At 38.3% G+C, this 26,671-nt stretch overlaps 1 protein-coding gene across 1 annotated transcript in view; it reads right to left on the bottom strand.

Moving 5' to 3' along the window:
• The window catches only part of DEPDC1B (DEP domain containing 1B), a 46,624-nt gene that overhangs the window by 5,581 nt on the left and 14,372 nt on the right, over positions 1–26,671 (bottom strand). The window contains exons 3-10 of the mRNA XM_007429286.3: positions 25,127–25,262; positions 24,703–24,830; positions 21,948–22,078; positions 20,872–20,919; positions 19,321–19,461; positions 10,730–10,896; positions 9,983–10,159; positions 2,686–2,871 (exon numbers count right to left, since the gene is read on the bottom strand). Of these exons, the coding sequence (XP_007429348.2) occupies positions 2,686–2,871; positions 9,983–10,159; positions 10,730–10,896; positions 19,321–19,461; positions 20,872–20,919; positions 21,948–22,078; positions 24,703–24,830; positions 25,127–25,262 (1,114 nt within the window). The remainder of the gene's footprint in view (positions 1–2,685; positions 2,872–9,982; positions 10,160–10,729; positions 10,897–19,320; positions 19,462–20,871; positions 20,920–21,947; positions 22,079–24,702; positions 24,831–25,126; positions 25,263–26,671) is intronic.

Below are 26,671 nucleotides of genomic sequence, written 5' to 3'. Positions count from 1 at the left end.
CCGGCACCATGGGATGAGGTATCATCAGTATGCTGATGATACCCAATTATACATCTCCAACCCAAGTGCCTTAAGTGACGCTGTGACTGCCCTCTCTCGGTGCCTGGAGGCTGTGGGGGCCTGGATGGGGAACAACAGGCTTCGACTGAACCCTGGTAAGACAGAGTGGCTGTGGGTACGGGGAGCCTCAAGATCTAGGAGTTTGTCATCTTTGGTTCTTGATGGGGTTGCACTACCCCAGACAGACCCGGTGCGTAATCTGGGGGTCCTCCTGGACTCACGAGTCCTGCTCGAAGAGCAGGTGGCAGTCGTGCCTAGGAAGGCCTTTGCATGACTTCGTGTTGTGTGGCAGTTACGCCCCTTCCTGGATCAGGAGGCCCTCCGCACGGTCACTCATGCCCTGGTCACCTCCGGGTTGGATTACTGTAACACGCTGTACATGGGGCTACCCTTGAAGTGTATCCGGAAGCTACAGCTGGTGCAGAATGCGGCAGCGCGGACAGTTCTCAATGCCCCTAGAAGGACACATATAACACCGCTGTTGCGTGAGCTGCATTGGTTGCCAGTTTGTTTCTGGGTCCAAGTCAAGGTGTTGGTCATCACCTTTAAAGCCCTTCATGGCACAGGACCAGGTTATCTGAGGAACCGCCTCGCCCTGGTTATTTCAGCCCGCCCCACTCAGTCCAGCAGAAGGGTCAGGTTGCAGACCCCACCAGTCAAGGAATTTCAATTGGTGGGGTCTAGACAGAGAGCCTTTTCTGCTGTGGCTCCTGCCCTAGGGAACATCTTGCCTTCCGATGTCTGGTGTCCTCATGGCCTTCAGAAAAGGGGTTAAATCCTGGCTCTGCCAGAAGGCCTGGGGGCTGGATGGGGGCTCGCATCTGTGGAGATGGCTGGTGGGGTGATGGGTTTGGTTCCCCCCCCCCAGCATCTTGAAGGTTTTAAGGCTAAAAATTACAGGGTTTTTTTAGGATTTTTAATGTATGTTTCTATTTTAATTATTTATGGATTTTAGCCATTGTTGGAGGGATTGGTGTTTCTTCCTTTTTTGTTATTATGAGCCACCCAGAGTCACCCATTGGGGGAGATGGGCGGCATACAAGTTTAACAATAAATAAATAAATAAAAATAAATATTTAAAAAGAAGATCTTAGTGTTATTCAATTATAGTATAGTAGTAAGTGGTTACAACAACATTAGCAAAGCTCTGTTAACAGAGCTGTAGCCCATCTCTGAGGAACCCACAAGCAGCTGTCCTTATCACAGGCACTCAGACTCTGTAGAGAGGGCCTTTATGTGTAGAGCAGTGTTTCTCAACCTTGGCAACTTGAAGATGTGTGGGCTTCAACTCCCAGAATTCCCCCAGCCAGCATGGGGGATCAATTCTGGGAGTTGAAACCCACACATCTTCAAGTTGCCAAGGTTCAGAAACACTGGTGTAGAGCCTTCCATGTGACCCAGAATCTTATCAAGATTCTGAAAGCCATTGTGTGAAGGCCTCTCCAAAAGTTCATCTGAAATTACAGAAGGAAAAAATACTTACAGTGGAACCTTGAGTTACGAATTTAATATGTTCCGTGACCCTGGTTGCAACTCGAATTGGTTGCAACACGGGGCAAATTTTCCCATAAGGTTCAATGTAATTACCGTTAATCCATTCCGGCGTCCGCGGACCACGCGTCAGGGGCGGAAAAACGGCTGCGGACCACGCAGCAAGGCGGAAAAATGGCCACGGACCACGTGTCAGGGGCGGAAAAATGGTCGTGGACCGCATGGAACGGGCGGAAAAATGGCCGCGGACCGCGTGGAACAGGCGGAAAATGGCCGCGGATCCGGTTCGTAAGTCGAGGCGAGTTCGCAAGTCAAGGTAAATTTTTGGGGCCGGAGCTGATCGTATCTCGAAAAATTCGTAAGTAGGGGCATTCGTAACTAGAGGTACCACTGTAGTGCACCCAATGAGCTGCTATTACTACTTCCTGGAGCAAGTAAAAAGGCTACAAGGGAACAGAAATAGCTGGATGAGGGAGAACAATTCTGAAATTAAATTCAGACTAGATGAAGGTGCTGCTGGTCAATAGGAAATTGGGGGACTGAAGTTTAGTCAGTTTTCACTGGGGTGGTCCTCCTGTTGAAAGAACAATTTCACAATCTGGGAATGCTTGCTGAACACAGCTATTAAGCTTAAGGAGTGAGATGGTGATAAGGAATGCATTTGCATAATTATGGCTAGCGTGCCAGCTGCAACCATTTGTCAGCTGGTCAGATTTAGTAACAATTATTCACACCTTGGTTACATTCATTCTTAAATGTGGCAACATGTTTGCTATAAAACATTTGTTCATGGCAAAGGAGATAGTGAATTGTACTTGGCATCCACTGTCTCTTCCTGTAGAAGAGCACTCAAGACACTTCTCTTTCACCAGCTTTTAATTCTTATTGTTTGTTTGCACTGGTTTAATTTATGCCTTGAATTTTATTTGTGTATTTTGCACTTTACTGCCTGTACCCTGCCTTAACAGTTCAAGCTGGGTGCAAAGATGGGATATAAATCAAAGCAGCTAATTAACATGAACAGATATCTGTTTCCCTAAATCTATAAAACTGATCTATAAAAAGGGAATTACTTCAATGTTTCAGAAAAAGAAATGAAGAGAAACTGAAGAAAAATTCAATAATTTCATTTACCTGTTTCAACTTTTTCTTTTTTTCTTTGATGGACATTTCCATATTCCCTGTGATTTCTTCCAACAAGTTTGCCGGTGGCCCTTGACAGCAATTTGCTTTTTGGTGTTCAAACTCATCAGTGCTGATTTGATGACAAAATGATGGAGCAGGCAAAATAGCATCTCTATCAGATTCTGGATATTTTATCTGCATTACACAAAAAAGAAATATTCTAAGGAGACATGTAGAATTTATGTCTGCATATCTCCATGGTTAATAAGCATTATGGATTGAAAGCAGGATAAACGTATCCTCATCAGCTGAAGCAAAATTGATCACTGAAGGAATTTGGATAGTAACACTTTGTTGTGAAATTCACTGCTCTAGGAGAGATGCTAGATGTGCTCCAAAGGGGGGGTGGTGGTGGTTATATTTTAATTGTGACAGGTCTCTATGTTACAAGACACAAGAAATTAAATCGATTTTAAGCGTTGCTACCTTTTTTGTAGCGGGTTCCCTCAATGTTAATTTGCATCATTAATTTTTGTTTTCAAAAAGTTTCTCGTAAGCTATTTTAGGGATTCTATTGAGAAGTGGGCATAATTGTAGAAATTAAAGGGAAAATAGTAGGTCAGATGAGGCCAAGATTATGTCAGAATTTGCCTTCATTTTGACTTGTAGGTAGATGAGCAAATTTTCTTCTGATTATATAGTTCACTGACAAGAATGACCCATAGCAACGGTTCCCATGAATGAAAATAAAAAATTAAACAATAGATCTGCCCTTGAGAAAAGTTATCTGCATTTAGTTTTAAGAAGTTTTTTTTTTTTTTTAGAATACTGGGAAACCTTCAGAAAAGAATAACAAAATAAAGAGAAATTTCAATCTGACTGTCAAGAGGCTCATAAATTAACTATCAATGATCAGATCTTTTTTTCAAACTGGCTCTTTTCTACATACCTACATACATGCATGCATGCATAAGTAATTAATTAATAACATTTATATCGCTGCCCATCTTATAACAACTGTGGGCAGCTTACAACCAATAAAACAGTATGAAACAATAATAAAACAGTATAAAACCAACAGCAGTATCCATCAAGCTATTCCCTTTCAAGGTAAATAAATAATAGTAAGCCAAAAACAAATTTAAAGGCATGAAATCGTAAAAGTAAAAGGAAACATAGCTAAAGCTACTTTACATCAATACCATTCACTATATCTCACCACACTTTTCTGTTCTTGCTTCCACCATGTTCAACACATAATACAGTGATTTTTGTTCTTTAAACTTTTCACTTATTTTTCCTGGATCTCATCCAATCCTTCCATTCAGGACTTTCTTGGTCTTTCTCTTCCACTCAGTCCATTCATACCTCCTTCATGCATTTCAATCATCACTTTTGTATTCAATCCACATTCATTCAGAGCCCCTTCATTCTTGATCCTATTTCTTCTTATTTTCTTAAGTACAGGTAGTCCTTGCTTAACGAATGTTCATTTAATGAAGGTTGAAAGTTATGACAGCCTCAGAAAAAGTGCTTTACAACCTGTACTCGCAGTTACAACCATAGCAAACTGTTGCATCACCCCCCGTGGTAATGTGATCACGATTTGGACCTTTTTTACAACGGTCGTTAAGCGAATCACTGCAGTTGTTATGCGAATCACATGGTCGGTAAGCGAATTCTGGCAAAAAAAGGGCCATTGGGGAAGCTGGATTCGCTTAATGACTGTGGTGATTTAACAACTGGGATGATTTGTTTAATGACTATCGTAAAAACAGTCATAAAATTGTGTCTGGTCTCATGGTGACTTGCTTAACAGTCACCCTGCTTAACTAACAATTTTCCAGTCCCTATTGTGGTCATTAAGTGAGGACTACCTGTACCTGATTCCAACTGTATTCAACTTTTATGGTTCTTCGGACATACCAAGCTCTCATTTCCATGTAATGAAGTAGGCAGAAGCACTCTTATAAAGATATATTTTACTTCTTTTGACATACATTTATTCTGCACAACAGACCAGGTACTAGTCACTATTTTTCCAGCAGCATCTGCACATCTTAAAATGCCTCATCTCTTTTCCCAACTTTAGGTACCATATTACCAAAGTACAGAAATATATCTAGTTGCTCAAACTTTTCCCATTTTTGTATACAAGTAGTTCGTTTAGTGACCACAATTGGGACCAGCAACTTGGTTGTTAAGTGAAGTGGTCACTAAGTGAAACCATGACTGTGCTTATGATCTTGCTTCAGCTTCCCTTTGCTTTACAGACCTGTGAAGGTCGTAAATGTGAGGATTGTTCATAAAGTTACTTTTTCATCACCATTGTAACTGCAAACAGTCACTAAATGAGGTAGCTGCTAAACAAGAACTACTGTAACCTGCAATCATGTACTCTATTTTCCTTGTCAAACATACTACCTTGGTCATTGATGCATTAATTTTGAAATTCATACTCCTTAATACAATCCACCTAATATTTTCAGAAAATAATTTGTGTTCTTGGCCAAAAACAGCATTTTCTGCATCCAAATGTATAAGTAGATTTATGTCCCTAAGCAACACAAATGTTATCACCCAAGTATCCCTTATATATTTATCTGTAAATACATAAACAATCATTCAAAGGGACACCACACATTCTTGCCTTAGTCTCATGTATGCTTAGGATCAGGCACTTTCAAATCCACATTTCTGCAAAAAATTATATCACTGAAGCCTTTTCATTTTATTAATCTGTATACTTTCTATAAATTAAGAACTATATAATAAACTTTCTTTTTCACATGTATACATTTCTCAACCTGCTAACGACTTTCTGCACACCCTGTGCTCAATATATGTCCTCACTGCACTTCTCAATTTTTGCTTATTGTCGCCTCTTGTGTTTGTTTAATCAGAATTCTGAGAAACATCTTTCTAGGCATACTTAAACTCATTTATCTGTAGTTCTTGCTACTTTTCTCTTTGTATAAGAGTACAGCATTCTTTTAATCATCAGGCACACATGCAATCTTCATGCACCAGTTAAGCAAGTCACACAGCCACTCCATAAACAAACTGCATCTGTATTTTAACATTTCTCCAGTTACACCATCTACACCTGTAGTCATATATATTCTTATAGCATTTGTCATTTCTTTTTCTTGGATGCTAACATTTATAACACCTAGCTTAATTCCACTCTTTAATACTTCCCTATTATCTCCACAGAAATCTCTAAAATATTCTTCCCAGTATTCCCTCATTCAATGTTATCAGAGAGAGCCATAGCCGGGGGACTTTTGCCCAGCCCAGCTATAACTGGTGCGTCGGTTATGACTGTATCTGGACTATGAAACCCTTGTTACAGTAACTTACACCCTGATCATTGCACAATTAAACTACTGCAATGCATTTTATGTGGAGCTGCCTCTGAAGTTGAGTGATAACACTCTAATTAATGCAGAACAGAGGGGCCAGCTGGTTAGCAGAGAAAACCTGTTATGATAGAATTGCTCTTATCTTGAGATCACTACACTGTTACATCCAGACACAAGTGCTAATTATTACCTATAAAATCCTATATGATGTGGCATAGGATATATCAGGAAATGCACCCAGTTCAAGCTTCTAGAGAAGGCCTTTTGAAAGTTCTTCCCCTATGAGATGCAAGCGTATGAAGTATGCATCAGAGCTTCTTAGTAATAGCCTCACACTTCAGAATACACTCCCTTGAGAGATATGTATGATTCTGATCTCCCATCATTCCAAGGATCCCTGAAGGTTGTTTTGTTTCAACAGTCCTTAGCCCTTAATATAATTATGGGTGATCACAGGGTTAATTACTAAAATTCTATTCACTTGGTTTGAGGCTTTTTGTTTAGCCCTCTTCATTTATTTATAAATCATTTATTTCCATTGAAATCACTATGCATTTCCTCTGGCTCTTTTAATATTAACTGCTTCATGCCCTCTTTAGACTACGTTCTTTGCAACTATCTTTTTTCTCGACATACTTTTTATGCTGTATCTTTCTCTCATCCTCAATTGTGCAGAAATCATTCTCTTATGTATGTGTGTGTGTGTTTTTCCCTAATCCACGGCTTCCCTCACTTCATTACTCCACTTTGCAAGCAGTTCATATTTCCCATTAGCACAACTCAATACAATTCTCTGGTAATCAGAGCATGTTTGTTTTTACTCTGTTCTTAGCAACCTTACATCCCCTTTTCTTAGATCCATTTTCCATTTAATCTGTTGGGAGATTAATCTATCTTCTAATACTTTCTCATATAGGATTCATACAGTTTCTTCCTGAAGTTGTAACTTCACTCTTGCTTCTTTCATGTTTTTCCTTTTTTGCCATGTCCATTTTTCCCCAAGATCCACTCTTGATTCTACCAAAAAAATAAAAAATGGACTGTTCCAAATTCAGAAAATCTCATCACCCTTTTATCCTTTACTAATCATCTCAATCTTTTCAGTCAAATTTATTTTTAGAATTATATTAATTCCTTTGCCATGTATATCTATGAATAAATTATTGCTTATATCACATACCTGAAACAAAGTTGTTTCCCTTAACAGATACTCATCACACTGTCACCATTTTCATTCTTTCTTCGGTTTCTAAATGGCCATCCTCTTTTTCTGTAATGTCTTGTGTTCTTATCTAACCATCTATGTCAACTAGGACAATAATTCATTCACATTCATTCAGAATATTGTACAATTTGTTCCAGGGAAGCGATGGCGGACCAAGGACGGCTTCACTTTTTGCGGAACCAACAACCATAGCAAAATGAGGAGCTGGCAAATGGATTGGTGCCTCAAAATTCCTCCCCTAGGATCGCCCACAGTGCTCCATACAGACACTCCCCATGACGAGATCATAAAACAGCAATCTCCGGTGGGTTTTGGAGCTCTGGGAGCCAGGAGAGTCAGCTTTGCCCAATCCGTGGTTCAGAACCTTCAAAGGGACACTGGCTTTGCCCACTTCCTCTCTTAATCACTTCTGGATGGCTTGTAAATTGCTTTTTCAATATTAAGAATCTTCAGAAGGACATGATTCATCACACTGGGTGATTCTCCTTCAATCCTCAGCGAAAGAAGTTTCATGTAAGTCTAAGAACTTAAAGATTTTTTTTTTTTAAGTCAGAAATAAGCAGCAAAAGGGTTATTAGAACATTGATTTTGGAAAGTTAATAAACGGATTAAGAGGCTAGATTGACTGGAAATAAGATTTTGAAACTAATTCTAAGAATCCTTCCTGTGGTTTGTTCAAAACCCTATTAAAATATATGAAGATTTTGAATCTAAGTGTAAGAAATCTTTCCATGGGAAATGTTGTGGATTCGAGAAAAACATAAGAGGAGACCTTGAAGGCTGGTTACTAGAGGCAACCAGAAAGAACTAAAGATCATAGTTAAAGGGGAAGACCCACTACTACAGAATGGAGAAAAGTATTTTAACTCTGGAAGCATTCAAGGATATTTGGCAACAGTGGACTCAGTACTTTCTTTTAAGATTGTCTGCTACTATAAACATGGGTTTTAAAGAGGAGATAGAAGAGGATACAACTAAGAATCAGACTGCTTTGGATATGGATTTAAAAAGGACAGGCTACAAGAATGGTATTGACAAAAATGTTACACAGGACTTATAAATGAAACGGCTAATGTTTTAATAGCTAAAAGGGACACATAAATAATAAATCAGAAGAGTAACTTGGATATGTGGATTTCAACTCAGAAAAGCGTCTTGGACAACTTTCTTATTTTTGATTTACAAAAGAGATGTGTTATACTTATGAAGGAGTTCTTCAGAAAAGATAAAGACAGAATGAAAAAAACTCAGCTTTTGGGATATTAATTAAAAGAAATAAACATTGAAACTTTTAAAAGCAAAAAAAAAAAAAGAATTATGAAAATTAAAATATATGATTTTTTTTCCTAGTAGCTTTTAATGGGCTTCTCTTGACCAGGACTGAATGAATTCTCGAACCTATCATTAGAGAAAATGATAAGTCACTGTGTAAAGGAAAGGAAAGGAATATGAAATTGATTTGTTTAAGGTTAACATATACATATTGTTAATTCTGGTAACTATTTTATTTTATTATTAAATTTATATGCTGCTCATCTCCCCCAGAGGGTGACTCTGGGAGGCTTACTCTTAATGGACTTTTGCTGATTAAGATTTAATGATGAAGCTTTATTATTTGATAATAGATAAATGATGAGATGAAGAGATTTTTGGTTGAAATGCTAGTGAAGGTGATAAGTTACTGAAATTGTTTGTACTTGATGAAGGGGCAACTCATTTCTTTATATTTCTTTTTTCTTTATTTTTTTCCTTTTTCCTTTTTATATTTCTCTTTGTATTAGTTTTTTATCTTTGTATTTTTAAGCTTCAATAAAAATTATTATAAAAAAAAATTGCACAATTTGCCCAAAACTTATACCTAGTTCTTCCATTGTCACCATTCACTGTAGTATAACATGGAACTATTACCAACCTATGGCTTCCTACTTCCAAACTCACATACAACAACCTACTTTACATCAATTCATATTTTTACCTGCATTTCAGCCCTTTCATTCATAATTAAATCACACCTTCATTTCCTTGCAAATCTTCACAAACTCCAGAAGATTCAACCCTCTTTCATTCAAGCCTATTATAGTCTTCCCTTTTCTCTTCGTGTCACAGACACATAAGATACCTATCTTCTTTCATTTATTAATTCATGTTGTTTATCATTTATTTCTTTTACATTTCATCAAAGTTTTCTATATGTTGTGGTTGTCCCCATAATGGACCCACAGTCATTGACTACTCATCACAGCATTGGTCAATCAAGGCTTTCATATAATGGTTTTTAGTAATATAAACTAGATTACTAAAGAAGGTATAAACTAGATTACAAGCTTTAGCTGTATCGATGCCACATGCAGCATGTACCCTCCTACCAATAAAGATAGTACCAGTCAGTTTTGACATATTTTGGGACAGTATGCCACAAGTGAAACCAAAGCCCTGTTTTACCCCATGATGCTAATGCTATTCTATGCGAGCTAGGATCTATAATTTAGAAGCTAGACAACATAATTCTCTGCATCCTACCAACTAAGAGGTATATGGGAGAAGGCTGGGTATATGGAGGAAGGGTGGGTAAAAGATTCAATAGATAATGATCTGTCAACTTAAGGAAGTGTAATAGCAATTCTCCAAGAAAACTTTAATCTGCTTATTTAGGTTGGTTTTCAGAATGTAGTAAAGAAGTCATATACAGGAGAATATTAAACCCTGTAGGTCTCACCTGGACTCTTTGGAGATATGCTATATGTTCCTCAACTGCTGCTTTTAAGGCAGAAGGAACATTTAAGATCTCATGATAATTGTCCATCATGAATGACACCAATTTAGCTGCTAATAGTTCGTCCAAGTCCACTTCATCTTTAGAACAAAGAATGCAACGAGAAAAGGCTTGAACCATCTGAAACAGAGAAGAAATCAGTGAGATCAGATCTCACACCATATACTGAATTTGTTATTTATTCTTATCCCATAAGTCAGGGATATGTGTCAACATTAATGCTTGTAGCCCACTGATTCAGACGTACACATTCAGATGGGATCAACCTATGGATGGAACACCTAACAAAAGACAAAAAAAATTAACATATCTTCCCTTCCACTCAACTCCCTTTCCAAAGTTCTTTTGATTCTATCACCCACTCAGCTAGCTGCTGTAAATCTAAAGAAAACTGGGCATGTTGCACAGCAGGCAGTGCAGAAAGATGAAAGGACTGTGGTGGGAAATAGGTGGGAAGAGCTGTAGCTGCCAACTTGCACCTGCTTTAGCAGAGAAATTCAGCCTGGGGATTTAATTTAAAGTTATACTGGCAGAAGGAAAAAACAAGAGAATATTACAAGCCACACCCTGTGTTGCACAGAATACTGCTTATTTCTAGAACAAGTCATTATTTTGTAACTAAGCAGAGCCTTCCCCGGAGCAATTCCAAAAAGATTTCATAGTGTATTTCTATTTCTGGTAGACACACACCATTGTTCTTGTTCCGAGTGTATCTGAAAGAGGTGGAAGATCTTTATTTGACTGGATCTTAGCCATCAGAGTCATCAGCAACTGTAGCTTGCGACGATTCGCTGGTGGCAGGAGAAGACAACAAATCTGCAAGGCTTCAGTGGCTAGCTTCTTTTCCTGCAAGATTCCTGGATCAAAACATAATTTTAAAAGGCTATACTTCAGTGTTGATTTCCTTTGAAAGTGAGAAGTTTAGTTTCTCCTTCATATTGTTAATTCATTTTTTGACATTCCAAATACAAACTGTAACAAAAGGAAAAGTATGTTAGGACACAACATTAAAAGATACAAGCTGACTGTCTTAATCACCAAAAGCATTTGAGGCATGTCTGCTAATCTTTCTTTGGGGAATTTTTTTGTTACACTTACAAATAACATTGTAAATAAATTAAGATTACAATTTCTGATAATCTGAAGAGGAACATAATCTAATCCATTCTGTCCTCCAATTTTATGATGATTAAGAATTATTTGCAGGATTCTGATATTATCCTGTTTCTATAGATACTCAGAAAAAGTGAGGGGCTTGGACATGCATGCTTGCTGGTGTGGAAATAAAAGGATAATTCTAACAGGGTTTGTTACTTGATCATCATCATCTCCAGACTTACTTGGAAGTTCTTCATGCAAACAATAAAAATAGCTATAAATGTGAGTTTCTTTTATATTCATGAAACACCATAAAACAAAAAAGATTTATACACAATATTTTGAGTTTAGAACTGCTATATTTAATGTTCTCAGCTGGAAATAAAACTTGCTGGCCTCAGAACAAAAGCTGGTCATTTTGAGCAGCACCATCATGGAAAATAGCAGTGAAATGAGCTGTTCCAACTTCAGGTTAGATCATTTCAAGTGTTCCAAACTTGAAACAGAACAGGAATGTTCATTCAGAGAATTTTGCTTTGTGGCTAAAACACCACACAAGTTATTTTGAGTTTAGCTACAAGGAAACATAGCCAAGTCAACTGTTCTGAGAGTACATTTCAAGATGGACTGTTATGTTCCAATTTTAAAAAAAAAGTTACCTATAGTATTTTATGCATATCCCTAGATTATTATATTTGGATAAGTTGCCTATATAGAATGGTTGTACCACTGAAATAACCGGGGGACTTATCTTCCATGTAGAACTCTGCATTTGTATGAAAGTTACTGATCTGGTTCACATCTGTACTCTAAACCATGGTTTGATTAACCCTTACTCTCTGAATAAACCACAGTGTCTGGATTCAACAATACAAAACTTCAAAAGCAAACAAACCATGTTACAGCTTATCATCCAAGAAATATTATAAAATTATCTATGAAGAAAAATCATTATGCTGAATTTCATAGGACTTCAAGCTCACAACTTCAGAAAACTGCCTCAAGAAAGTGTTGCCCCAATACTTCTCCATGGTTAAATTTCCAGGCCACAGATTCACTGGTCCCTTTCTTTCTCCACCATTCCCTTCTCAGCTTTCGTTTACCATTTAAATATGTATTTTCACTAAGATTATTGGAAATTGAGTATCTGCTTAACTATGCTTTGAAAAGTAGCTAAAACCCTGTTCATGAAACAGGTTAGCCTTCAATATCATTAGTACTAAGATAACAATAAACCAATATTTAACACCAGCAGTGGAGAGGGATTGAACACGTGCCGTTGTGATAGGAGCCAGGTGGAGGTAGCTCTCCATCTAATTAGAGAGCTTTCTCCATGATCACGCCTGCCTTATGGAGAACATTCCCTTGATGTCCATATGCCCCAACCCTGCTGTGATTTTTAAACCTTTACAAACTTGGTGCTCACAATATGCCCCAGAATAGGAGTTTTATCTCGTCTGTTATGAGTTTTGTATTCTGCTTTTCCCCATGACCTGTTGGTTAATATTGTTGCATCATGCATGTTTATTAAATAAATGGCATTTCACCTACACATACCAAGCCGAATTCCATCAGAAAAATAATTAAGTAAGTAATTCTTCCTTTAGGAGCATTGTGAAGATATAAAGCATTTGTAATATATTTGTTCCTGATAAAAATACTGGAGCTGGTTGGGAAAACATTCATAGACACCTGCATATTCCTTGGTGGTTAAGGAAACAGAAGACCACCTGCTTATTTAGAAGGGACATTAGAAAGAAATTGAAGAAGTATCTGCCGTAGCAAGCTGAAAGATAAATTGGGTTCTAAAATGAAAGTAATTCAGTTGTTGACATTTCTGTATCCCAATCTCTCTCCTTTTTAATAAATAAATCTTGTTAAAGAAGACTTTATGAGAACCTTGCTTTTCTTAAAGTTGGCTGCTAAGAATCTAAAAATGTGCACATATTATAATAGTACTATCTAGACGACTAAGAAAAAAAATCTGCAGAATGTTTTGAAAATCACGTTACCAAAGAATTTCCAAGATACTGAAGCAAGTATGTTTAATGTTCTGTTCTACAAGCATCATTTAGCTTTATAACCAAGCTTCTCAGTATAATACTCATAATCCTAATTTAATACATAAAGCAGTGAATTTCTAACAGCCAGTAAAATCCTTGGTTTAATTATGGCTTATACTGATGGTTTATAACATATAACTATGGATTATGCATGAAACAAAAATCCTAACATAATAAGGCACTAAGATTATAATCAATATCCAAGTGAACATACAATCTCTTGCTTCAACCATTTGCATACAATGATGCTTAAAAGTTTCTCAACCCTTTTGAATTTTCAATATTTCTACATAATAAATATGACTGAAAATGTGATCTATTCTCCACACAAGTCCTAAAACTTGATAAAGAGAACTTAATTAAACAAATGAATCAAAAACATACTTGTTCATTAATTTATTGAGGAAAATTATCCAAAGCTACATATTTGTGCATGGCAAAAGTATGTAAACCTCTAGGAATATCAGTTCATTTGAAGGGAAAATTAGAGTCAGGTATTTCAATCAATGGGATGATAATCAAGGTTGAGTATGGGAGAACTAGGGAAGGTCCCTTCTAAGAGGCTTTCTCCACTCCCATCCCTCCTTTGGACTCAGATGTCTGGTATTATACCGTTTTCTAGGCAGTGGCTCTTCCTCTTGTCTCCCAAGATTATTCCCACAGCCCATTATACTGACCAGCCATACCATACCATACTCCAGGAGGTCTCTAAGAACACCAGTGTAATGTCTAAGGAACTAAAGGCCTCTTGCAGTGTTCAGGAGATGACCATCAGGAGAACACTGAAGAATTATGGTGTACATGGCAGGGTTGCAAGGAGAAAGCCACAACTCTTCAAAAAGAACTTTGCTGCCTGCCTACAGCTTGTGAAAGACTATGTGGATAAGCCAGAAGGCTATTAAAAGAAGATTCTGTGGATGAATAAGACCAAAATAGAACTTTTTGGCTTGAATGAAAATCATTATGTTTGGTAAAAGGCAAACACTGCATTCTAGCATAGAGCCTTATCCCATCTGTGAAACATGGTGGTGGCAGTATCATGGTTTGGGCCTGCTTTGCTGCCTCTGGACCAGGATGGCTTGCCATCACTAATGGAACTGAAGTGTACCAGCAAATTCTACTGGAAAATATCAGGGTATCTGTCTGTGAACTGAAGCTCAAGAGAAAGTGGGTCATGCAGTAAGACGAGCCAAAACACACAAGTCATATGACCAAAGAATGGTTAAAGCAGAGGAAAGTTAATGTTTTGGAATGGCCAAGTCAAACTCCTGACCTTAATTCTATAGAAATGTTGTGGGAGGACCTGAGTGGGCAGTTCATGCAAGGAAGCCCACCAACATCCCTGAGTTGAAGTTGTTGTATAAGGATGAATGGGCTAAAATTCCTCCAAGCTGATGTGTAGGACTGATCAACAGTTATTGGAAATGTTTAGTTGCAGTTATTGCTGCCCAATGGGGACATACCAGTGACTGAAAGCAAAGGTTGACATACTTGTCACACACAAATATCTAGGTTTGGATAATTTTCCTCAATAAAACGATGAATAAATATAATATTTTTGATTCATTTGTTTAATTGGGTTCTCTTTATCCAGTTTTAGGATTTGTATGGAGAACAGATTATGTTTTAGGTCATATTTATGCAGTAATATTGAAAATTCAAAAGTGTTCACAGACTTAAGTACCACTGTAACTGATAGAAGCTGCATGCCTTGTGAGTAATAGCATAGTTAAATCCAAATTATGCCAGGGCTTGACTTCTGACATTGATGTTAAAGTGATGGGAGATCAATTTAGCACATGGCAAAAGAGAAAAGCATGTGCTACATGGAACAAGATTCCAAGATTACTGTTCATTTACAGGGATAAATTAGAATGGCTAACAATTCTTCAACTGGAAACAGAAAACAGGGAAGGCAATAAAACGTTCTTTTGTCAGTCTGAATGTGATATTGTCTACAATTTAATTACCATCTACATAACCTACATCTGCAGATACTGGTGATGTTTTCAAGAGTGATAATTATCAACCAGCTGTTGAAATATATTCATTAATACTACATCTATCAATAACATTTTGAACATCTATCACATGGATCTTTCAGGGTAGTATTTAGGACAAATTCCTATGAAAAAGTAGGACGGGGAATTGTGATCATTAGATATCCATTTCCACGATGACAAAAACTGCTTTACTCACCCTTCAACAGCACAAGTGAACATAGGATATTTGGGTGTGTGCATAAGTGTGCTGTTAGTGTCAATATATAGATCTCTTGAATGCATGTCAGAATGTGGCATGTGCCACTTAGGCCAAAGGAAGGGAAAGGCTGAGAAACTTTTGTTCAGATGGGATTATTGAGTTTCTCAAAGAAAAAGATGAAGCTTTAAAGAATAAAAGGCAATGTATGAAGTGGAATATGGATGTGGTGGAACAGAAAGGTCTAGAAAGGAATAGTGAACGTTATTGGTACAAAGTAGTTTTTGCTAGGTTTCCTTTCCTTTCCTTATATCGTGCATATAATTTCTTTGGTTTATGATTCCTTGCTCCCTTTCTGAGCTTTGCATCACATTGTTTACCACCCAAACAAATAAAGTTTGCCTTAGTGGGAAGTTCTACAACTTTATTGTCTGCAAATGAGCAAAGTTTCACTATTTCCAAAAAGAGTACCACCCTGGCATTGGTGATGAAATTACTCAGTAAGATTAACACAATTCCTGAAAAATTATAGAACTTAAATATGTTAATTATAGGGTTAATCAGAACAATCAAGGAAGATGCTTGAGGTGTTATGGATTATAGCATTGCTGATATCATCTTTGGCATGAATAGAATTGCTTTGAACTAATTATTCTGACATTTGTTTTGTTTGTTTGGCTTTCTTATATTTTATTACAGTATTAGCTGTTTTTATTTTGTCTTGGGGAAAAAAGGGTGAGGAATAATAAATACATGAAATAATACTAAAGGAACACAACATTTCTGAAATTATTTTATATGAACATGGCTTGGTTAATGTAGGATGTGTATATTTCTTGCTCAAGAGTCTGGTTAATAAAATATTTGATTGTTTCATGCAAGTTCTCTGTCTGCAACACACACACACACACACACATACACACACACGCAAACACATACAATTTTAATATGCAAACTGAAAGGCTAACTCTTATTTTTCTTTAAACCAGAACTCAATAGTTTTATGTTGCACTACATTTTGAAATGCCAAGCTACAGTATTTATAGCCATATAATAAATGTGTTAAAATAATAGCCTGGATTTAAAATACAGAATTGAATTTCTTTTCTCTGTGCTATAACAACAACAACAACAACAACAATAGTAGTAGTAGTAGTAGTAATAGTAATAATAATGCTCCTATTACAGTGGTACCTCAGGATACGAACGCCTCTACTAACGAACATTTCGGGTTACGACCAGCTTCGGCAGGGAAATTTTACCTCGGGTTACGAACTTGCCTCTACTTACGAACCAGATCCGCGGCCACTTTCCCTGCTGCCACGCGGTCGCGGCTTCCTGTGGGCGAGGTCGCGGTAGCAAAGAGATGTTTGGTGAGGCTTGTGGTGTGTTTTGCGGTGTTTTGCAAAGGTTTTTGGTGTGCGTGTTAGCATGGCTCCAAAGAAAATGCAGAGCAGGCTTGGCGGGAGTCTGGCTCTGAAGAGAAAATTGCCTCGGGTTGCGACCAAATTCGAGCGGAGGGCGGAACGGATTAACTGGATTTACATTGAACCCTATGGGGAAATTCACCTTGGGTTGCGACCAAATTCGGAGGGCGGAACGGATTAACCGGATTTACATTGAACCCTATGGGAAACTTTACCTCGACTTGAGACCAACTCGAGTTGCAACCAGAGTCACGGAACGGATTAAGTTCATATCCCGAGGTACCACTATATTATACTTTAGATTTATATGCTGCCCAACTCCCAGAGACTCTGGGCAGTTTACAAATTATTAAAAACATTTAAAAACAAGAACACAAAAAGAACAACAACAAAAAAGAAAAAAGATGGCAGAAATGACAAAACTAGTACAAAGAAAAAAGGGGCTTCAATCACCCTCGCCAAAGGCCTGGGTGAAGGTGTTCTTCTGGGATCCCAAGACATGGCATTGTTTAATCGAAGGAACCCAGAGTGTGCCAACCCTGCTAGATCAGACTGGCTGGACAGATACTATGGGAGACAGGTGGTCCCTCAAGTAACCAGACCCTATGCCATGTAGGGCTTTATAGGTAACAACTAGCACCTTGATTTGCACCCGGAAGCAACATGGCAACCAGTGCAGCTTGCAAAGCATACTGAGGCATGCCCATCACTGCCCACTCTCCTGCATTCTGGACCAGTAGAAATTTCCAGGTAGTCTTCAAGGGCAGCCCTATGTAAAGCATACTGCACTAGTCAAGCCACGAGCTGACCAGGGCATGAGTGACTTTCTGAAGGCCCCCGAGCCTAGGAAAGGGCACAACTGGCCCACCAGATGGAGCTGTGCACAGCTGCCTGGCCACAGCTGCCACCTGCTCATCAAGCTGTGAGTCCAGGAAGACCCCCAAATTGCACACCACTCTTGAATGGGGAAGTGCCATTCCATCTAAGGTCAAAGATGAAACGTCCCCAGATCTGGTTAGTCTGAACACCTACAATCACTCATCTTGGTAGGACTGAGTTGGAGAGAGTTTCTCCCCATCCAGATTGGCACAGCCTCCAGGCACCAGGACAGAACCTCAACAGCCTCACTTGGCCAGCCTAGACTTGAAAGATATAATTGGGTATGATCAGGGTACTGATGATACTGAACCTTAAACTGGCAGATAACTTCACTCAGTGGGTTCATGTAGACGTTGAAAAGGAGGGGAAAGAGAATGGAACTCTGTGGCACCCCACAAAGGAGAGGCCTGGGGAATGATCTCTCCTCCCCCAACCAACACTGACTGGAAATGGTCCCGGAGAAAGGAAGAGAACCATCATAAAAATGGGGCTCCAATCCCCAATCCATGAAGTGAAGCCAGCTCAGGTTACCGTGGTTGATGGCATCAAAAGCCACCAAGCAGCACAATGATGGATGCATTACCACCAATCTGGCTCTGCCATAGGTCATCTAGAAGCACAACCAAAGTTGTCTCAGTGCTGAATCCCAGCCTGAAACCTGACTGAAATGGATCTAGATAATCTGTTTCCTCCAGGGTTATCATCAGCTGCAGATCAACTACCTTCTCAATAATCTTCCACAAAAACTACTGAGGCCAAGGATGGCCTCTTGAGTGGGTGCACCACCACCTCTTTTCAAAGCTCAGGGCACCACTCCCTCAGTCAAAGAGGTTGACACTACAGCATATACCCAACTGTAGGTCACTTCCCTGGCCACTTTCACGACCCAAGAAGGACCCAGATCCAGTAAACGGGGAACCGAATTGACACCACAGAGTCTCATCCACTTCCTCAGGTGTCATCAGCCCATCCCAGCCACCTGAGCCTGCCTCACTCATCCCAGATCACACTACCAGAACATGCCCCAGCCACTTCAGCCTGCCCTGCCCAGCCAGAGTCCAAGGTGGAGCAAATCTGAGTGACTTTTTCCATCAGATAGCCTGAATAGTCTTCACAGCAGCCCACCAAAAGTTTTGAGGGGCCCTCCCTACCCAATAGGGACCAGGTCGCCCTAAACAGCAGATGCAATAAGGATAGGAACATATTGACATTTTGTCATCCTTATCACCACGAGATAATCCCTAATATGGGCTCTTACCCCTGTCCGGTCAGACTTGCTTTGAGTCTTCCTCCTATAGCACTCCAGGTAAATCTCTGAATAAACTGGCTCAGGGCTATTTGCACTGCTGTCTTTAGGAAGCCTTCCTTCCTAAAGGATTGTAATGTCTGAACTGGGCAACCTGAAAGTTCAGATTAAAAATGTATAATTTTTAGGTGTTCTGTTAGAAGTTCATCATTTAACAGCAATGGTTCTCAAAATATCAAGCTCTAGAAGGAATCATTTGTCATTAGGAAAGATGCTGAAGGACATTGCTAAGCATGAAACCCACCAAGTTTTGCAACACAAGCACTGTGGGCTCAGCCTGCTAGGTACCCCTTTTACATGATAACTTACCTAGCACACTCACAAAAACATCAAAGAACTGGAATGTGAGAAGAGGCTCCTTCATGTGTGCATAATAATCTGCTATGGTTCTAAAGACATCTCTTTCAAAACCTGAATAGGTGGGCTGTTTCAGATCTGGACATCTGGGCCCTAAAAAGAATGGAAAAGGGGGAAGTGGAGTGAAAAAAAAAAAGAATTCTTGGTTGGATTGTGAAGGCTGCAGAAACAGCACTAATTACATTTCTAGTCATAAGGGAAACACTGTCACATAGTTTATAGGAATGAAAAATATTCAACAAGCAAGAAATTAAACAGTTAACAAAGGACTTCAGCTAGTGTCCTTCTAAAAACTTGACTTTCAACCACCACATGCCTATTCATAAATTTCAATAATTTCAAGACAGTTTTGAACTTTCTAAACAAATTGGTGGCTTAAATGTGTGCAGCACAGATTTTTCACTCAGCCAAACCACTTCAAAATATACTCAGGGAATTACCTGTTTGAAAGCACTCCAGAGGCATAACCTTCATCTCCCTGCTTCTCCAGCTAGATAATCCCTGGTTTAAAAGGGATTACCTTTAACACAAAACATAACCAGGATGAACAATGGAAGGGGCATTCTAATAGTAGGGAATGACTGCAACTATGAATGATATACTAAAATTATTTTTTATTTATTTATTTAACTTGTCCCCGCCCATCTCCCCACAATGGGGGACTCTGGGCGGCTTACAACACAAAATTACCTGGAACTATACCACGAAGCAACTTACAAACACACATTGTTCAGTAACTTTTTCTTCTAGTATATCCTCCATGTGTATATGGCCATTCCAAAGAACCTAAAAACATTGTATTCTCTTTATCACCAAATCCAAATTGCCTCTATATGTAATGTTGAGTAAGACACTGAATGAAAGGGTCAGCTTTCCTTCAAGAATTTAGGCACACTCTAATTTGACTTACAGGAAAGTAGCAATGCCAATAAAAAAAAGGCCATCCAACCTGACACTTTCTATACTTGAAGAAACCAAGTTTAACTGGGTCTTTTAGCATTATGATCTGTGAATGATATACAAGGAAATTTCTCCTTCACTTCTATTAGCAACTTTTAGAAAGTTCAACTTGGTTCCTTCCGTCTCCCTCAGTAACCTTAAATGTCTAAGGACTCAAGAGAATTTGTAAGAGGACTAGCCCTACTATCTGGGGCTCCGGGAGGGTCAAGAGAATATTAATCCCACTCCTAGGAAGTTACTCCACTCAAAGAAATTGCAGCTTTGGAGCAATGGGCGATGAGAATGAGATGCTCTATGCCGCAGACTGATTTAATCCCAACTATATTTATTTATTTAATTTATATAGCCACCCATCTCAGACCAGTGACTCTGTTGCAGAAACTATCATGTTATTGGAAAACCTCTATGCTGGAAAACAGATTCATCCTAGTCAAAATCAGTCTATTAAAAAAGAAAAGAATGGAGGATTTCCGCTTCACTGAAGTCAATGGGAAAGCAGAAGTTTAAAAAGCAGCGTACTGATTTGAAATAAGGAATACTTACAGTTTGCTAAGCATTTCATTGCTGACAGAACCCAGTGAGGAACCTCTTCTGCATTAAAGAATTTTTAACACTTACTAAAGAGAGCACAGAAACTGGGCTTTAAATTACAACTGCAGGCATTTATTTATTTAACCATTTTATGCTTCTTCCCATAGTAGAGGAGTAATATCTTTCCCCTTTAGTTCTTAGCTATAAAGTGAACTGTATGAGTTTTTATAGGCTGCTGCTCACTTGTCAGCTAAGGATGACTTCACGTAGGCATTGATGGAAATGATTTTAGTGTACCGAAACAGTATCAGCAACTACAATAGAAAACAATAACTCACATGATTTTCTAACAGAATAAGATAGCAAGTATTCTGTTTCTTTGTGCACAGAGATGATCACTATGTCATGAAGAATTTTTTAAGAAGCACAGCTAAATGCATTCACTCAGTTTTGCTAAGGATGTTGCCTATCATTTCAGTAGCACACAACACAGTGAAACATACTTGCAGAAAGTTAACTCAGACCACCCTTAATGGGTTCAGTTTCAATTATCCCTCATCCAGCCAATTTCTCACTGCAGTTGGGCTTTCACAGGAGTCCTACCATCTTCTGAAGATGTTATGGAAAGTTAGTTCTTGAGAGGACCTACTTCTAAATCTCCTGATAATCCCTCCTAGCAGGTTTATGTAGCTACTGAAAAACACTAGAAACAGAATGGAGCCTTGAGGGACAAACATAATAGTTTCCATTTGAAGGAAATCTACCTCAGATAGAAATGAAGTGACTATAAAGGTTTGTCTCCCATTCACAAATAGGCGTGCTGTGCTCTGTCCTGGAATGAGATTGAGTTGGTGGGGGGAGTTATGTATGAACAAGGAAGACAGCAAAAAGTAAATGGGATTTATCAAAGTTTCAAATCAAATCAAAGTTCCTTAGATTTCACAGGGAAGCAGATTATCACATGTTTCTTTAGACAAATCTATCCCAGAACTTTATTGCCACTGAATGAGCAGGTTAGTGATCAATATATATTTATTTCCTGAATAGATTTCAGCAAAACTGTAACATATTAAACAAGTTCCACTTACTTGATTTATCTTCTAAAATGACAGTTCCTTGTTTGTTGACATTATACACATTCTGAATGATGTCCTTTGGATTTACAAGTTTGGTGTCCAGAATATCATTCAGAGAATCCAGACCTAAAGTTTTTTGCAAGCTATAAAGGACATAAAGCAAACACATTTAATTAAACTAGCAGCAGTTATCTGGAAAAGAATTATAAATTACAATTAAATAGCTCAAATTGTCACTGAATTATGTACCTATGCATGCATGAATATACAGTACTGTGCAAAAGTTTTAGGCAGGTGTGAAAAAATGCTGTAAAGTAAGAATGCTTTCAAAAATATATATTGTAATTGTTTATGGCTGGTGGGGGTCTTCCGGGCTGTGTGGCCATGTTCTTGAAGTTTTGTTTCCTAATGTTTCACCAGCACCTGTGACTGGCATCTTCAGAGTGCAGGAGCACAGACAGGAGCAGTTCTCTCTGTGCCCAGAGCTGCTCCTGTCTGTGCTCCTGCACTCTGAAGATGCCGGTCACAGGTGCTGGTGAAACGTTAGGAAACAAAACTTCAAGAACACGGCTACACAGCCCGGAAGACCCACACCAGCCATCGTATGCCGGCCGTGAAAGCCTTCGACAGTAATTGTTTATGTTTATCAATTTACAAAATGCAAAGTGAGCAAACAGAAGAAAAATCTAAATCAAATCAATATTTGGTGTGACTACCCTTTGGCTTCAAACCAGCGTCAAGTCTTACACTTGCACACTTTGTACACTTGCACACACTCAGGGATCTTGTAGGATTAGAGTCAGGTGTATGATTAACCAATTATGCCAAGCAGGTGCTAATGATCATCAGTTTCATATGTAGGCTGAAACACAGTCATTAACTGAAACAGAAACAGCTGTGTAGAAGGCTTAAAACTGGGTGAGGAACAGCCAAACTCTGCTACTAAGGTGAGGTTTTATAAGACAGTTTCATGTCACAGGTCATACACCATGGCAAGACTGAGTACAGCAACAAGACACAAGGTAGTTATACTGTATCAGCAAGGTCTCTCCCAGGCAAAAATTTCAAAGCAGACTGGGGTTTCAAGACGTGCTGTTCAAGCTGTTTTGAAGAAGCACAAAGAAACGGGCAACGCTGAAGACCGTAGATGCAGTGGTTGGCCAAGGAAACTTAATGCAGCAGATGGAAGACACATCACGCTTACTCCCCTTGACATTGGAAGATGTCCAGCAGTGCCATCAGCACAGAACTGGCAGAAACCAGTGGGACCCAAGTACACCCATCTACTGTCCAGAGAAGTCTGGCCAGAAGTGGTCTTCATGGAAGAACTGCAGACAAAAAGCCATACCTCCAATGTGGAAACAAGGCTAAGCGACTCAACTATGCACGAAAATATAGGAACTGGGGTGCAGAAAAATGACAGCAGGTGCTCTGGACTGATGAGTCCAAATTTGAAATATTTGACTGTAGCAGGAGGCAGTTTGTTCGCCAAAGGGCTGGAGAACGGTACAATAATGTGCGTCTGCAGCAACAGTGAAGCATGGTGGAGGTTCCTTGCAAGTTTGGGGCTGCATTTCTGTAAATGGAGTTGGAGATTTAGTCAGGATCAATGGTGTCCTCAATGCTGAGAAATACAGGCAGATACTTATCCATCATGCCATACCATCAGGGAGGCATGTGATTGGCCCCAAATTTATTCTGCAGCAGGACAATGACCCCAAACATACAGCCATTGTCATGAAGAACTATCTTCAGCATAAAGAAGAACAAGGAGTCCTGGAAGTGATGGTTAGGCCCTCACAGAGCCCTGATCTCAACATCATCAAGTCTGTCTGGGATTACATGAAGAGACAAGGATTTGAGGCAGCCTTTATCCACAGGAGATCTGTGGTTAGTTCTCCAAGATGTTTGGAACAACCTACCTGCCGAGTTTCTTTAAAAACTATACCTAGAAGAATTGATGCTGTTTTGAAGGTCACACCAAATATTAATCTGATTTGGGTTTTTCTTCTGTTTTCTCACTTTGCATTTTGTAAGTTGATAAACATAAACAATTACAATATATATTTTTGAAAGCATTCCTACTTTACAGCATTTTTTCACACCTGCCTAAAACTTTTGGACAGTACTGTTTGTGTGCATAATGAAGCCAAGGCTTCATTAGTAAAATGGTAGCTGTTAAAAAAAAAAAAATTTATAAACACAAAGACTTATATTTTAGACACAAACCAAATTACATATGATAGTGCTACTTTAATTTAAAATACTTTAATCTAAAATGAAAAGGAAGGGATAGGCTAGAGAATTATACCACCTTCTCTTCAGTGTTTAATAACATGCCCATCCTGCTCCTTGATAATACAGTTTGGCACATATAACTTACAGAACAAAATACCCAAAGGATAGGAAAATGTTTCAGTCTACATTCCAGATTAGTTCTTTGTTTAACTGCTGTAAGAAAACATCGCACTAAATTAATGGTAGTCAGCTCTCCAATATTGTAAATTGTGGATGGATTAGAAGTAATATTTTTAATAAAACAGGATTTTAATCAGGGTTGGCATTGTAGATCATCTGCTGGAAACAACAACAAAAAAGTATGGAGAGACACAGAAACCAATTTACAGATTTGCTCATTGTTGATTTTGGATTTTTTGAATGAACACCAGGGGTTTTTAAGTATTCTATTTTTAATTTCAGGAGCAAACCACTAATACTAATTGTAGTAGTTTACTTTGTAAAAGAACAACTCATGCAATATGCTTACTATGTCAATGTCCTGGACTTCCATATGTCTTCTAGATTTGCCTCTGTTAACTGTCGACGATGTATAAGTTTGCATGTTGGTACTTCTCCAATTGCTATGCTGTGACGTTTGAACCACATTTCAGAATTCTGTAGCAGCATGAGGAGAAAAACCCTAATTATTGTTAATCTATAATTTTGATCTTCCATGACAACATTGCTTCCTCAGCAATATATTTAACCAAATCTATGAAAAGAGTCCCAACTAAGTCCAATTCATATTAATGGAACAAGTTTCATAAATCCACCATTTTAATTTTTTCTTGGTATCTTTCCAAACAAGAAGGCAGAAAAGAAGATAGTCTTGACATAATATCATGTATGTAGTATACAGCAAAGTAACTCAAACAATGCATTACACATTAAAGTATAGGAAGATATCTTACCAGTATGATAGGTTTCACTGGGATGTGCTCTTGGAAAGTAACTCTTTCAAAGTCATTCCAGTTTGGGAATTTCACAATTTCTTTTCGGTAAGGAGATCGTTTAGGGTATGGTTTTAATGGTGAGAAAGGAGGAAACCTAAAATTTGAAAACAGTGTATTAAAACCATCATAGGATCACTGGCATTCTGCCCTGAGGATCTAGCCCCCTTGATGCTACTAGACCACCTTTCTTTAAGTTGGAAGACAACTTTGGAGACAAAACTACACAACGTGGTTTATCTATACAGATTAATACACAGCTTTCAAACCTTTGGGTTTCCCCAAAGCTAAAGAGGTTATAGGACAGCAAACAATGATATCAATTTATAACATGAAAATGCTAAGAAGTCTTTTTGCTTTGACAAGGGAAACCAAAGCAAAACTTTTATCCATGCTAAATATTATAAATAAACCTGATATTGCAAAATATTGCACGATTTTCACTTTCACTTGTTTCAATACTCTGCCTTCAGTCTTATTGGAAAAAAGATATTTCTTTTCAGAGTTTTATACCTGTTATTTGGGAGCAGCTAAAGCCATGGTTCATGTGCTGTTATACTGACAATTTTATATTTTCCTGCTTCTATTATAGGCCCAATTTTAAATGTTTCCTGGTAGAATTTGAGATAAATGAGATAAATTATGTATGTAGAATTTGAGATAAATTATGTATCTCAGTTCTCATGAATTCTAATGAGAATGTTACTTTCAAAGTTTACAAATTCTATTTTAGAGCCTGTGCTACTAGGAAACAAATGATGAAACCTGGCAATGTTATCTATTTTGTTTTATTTTACTTTATTTTATGGAAGCTGTTGATTGTGATTATAAAATTGTACAAATGTTTAAGTTTATATACTGCTACAAATCATTGGATGATATATTTTCTGGCTACCATTGTTTTTGGGGTTTTTTGGTCATGAGCAGTAATAAATTGTCTACCACAGGAACTTAAGAATAGCGTTGGATTAGATCAAGTAATTTTATAAATTGTCCTGTCCCAATGTTCAACCAAATGCTCCTGGGTCTCCATAAGAAGTACATAAGCATAACATTAATCTAGTAGATTGCCCTTGATGCTAGATTGCTATCATGGTTAGTAGCCATGATAGGCTTATTTTTCATGAATGTCTACATCATGGCAAGGTATCAGCCAGAGGAAATAATACCAGGATTACTTAGGATCATGCATGAGTCCTGATAATTTAATAATGAACCTGAAATTATACCAGAAAGGTTGCATCACAACCAGGTATATGTCATCACTTAATAAGATCCATTATTTTTTAACCAATTGTGATGTTTTAGCTGCAGTTGCATTTTTACCATCGCACAGAAGAATTTCAGCCAACAAAGTCATGATTACACTCCAAAATTGAACCAGGAAAGAAAGAGTGATCTGGTGTTGATTCGGCTTCCAAGCTGTTTAAAGATAATCCAGGTTATTGTAAGGGGCTCTTTTGCAATGACTGGACACACTGCAGTTTAGATCAGAATTTCTCAATC

The sequence above is a fragment of the Python bivittatus genome, unplaced genomic scaffold, assembly GCF_059951505.1.
Source record: "Python bivittatus isolate LINGU-HERP-01145 unplaced genomic scaffold, Pbiv_v1 ctg000570_np1212, whole genome shotgun sequence".
Lineage (NCBI taxonomy): Eukaryota > Metazoa > Chordata > Lepidosauria > Squamata > Pythonidae > Python > Python bivittatus.
This window is presented reverse-complemented; position numbering and strand designations above follow the sequence as displayed.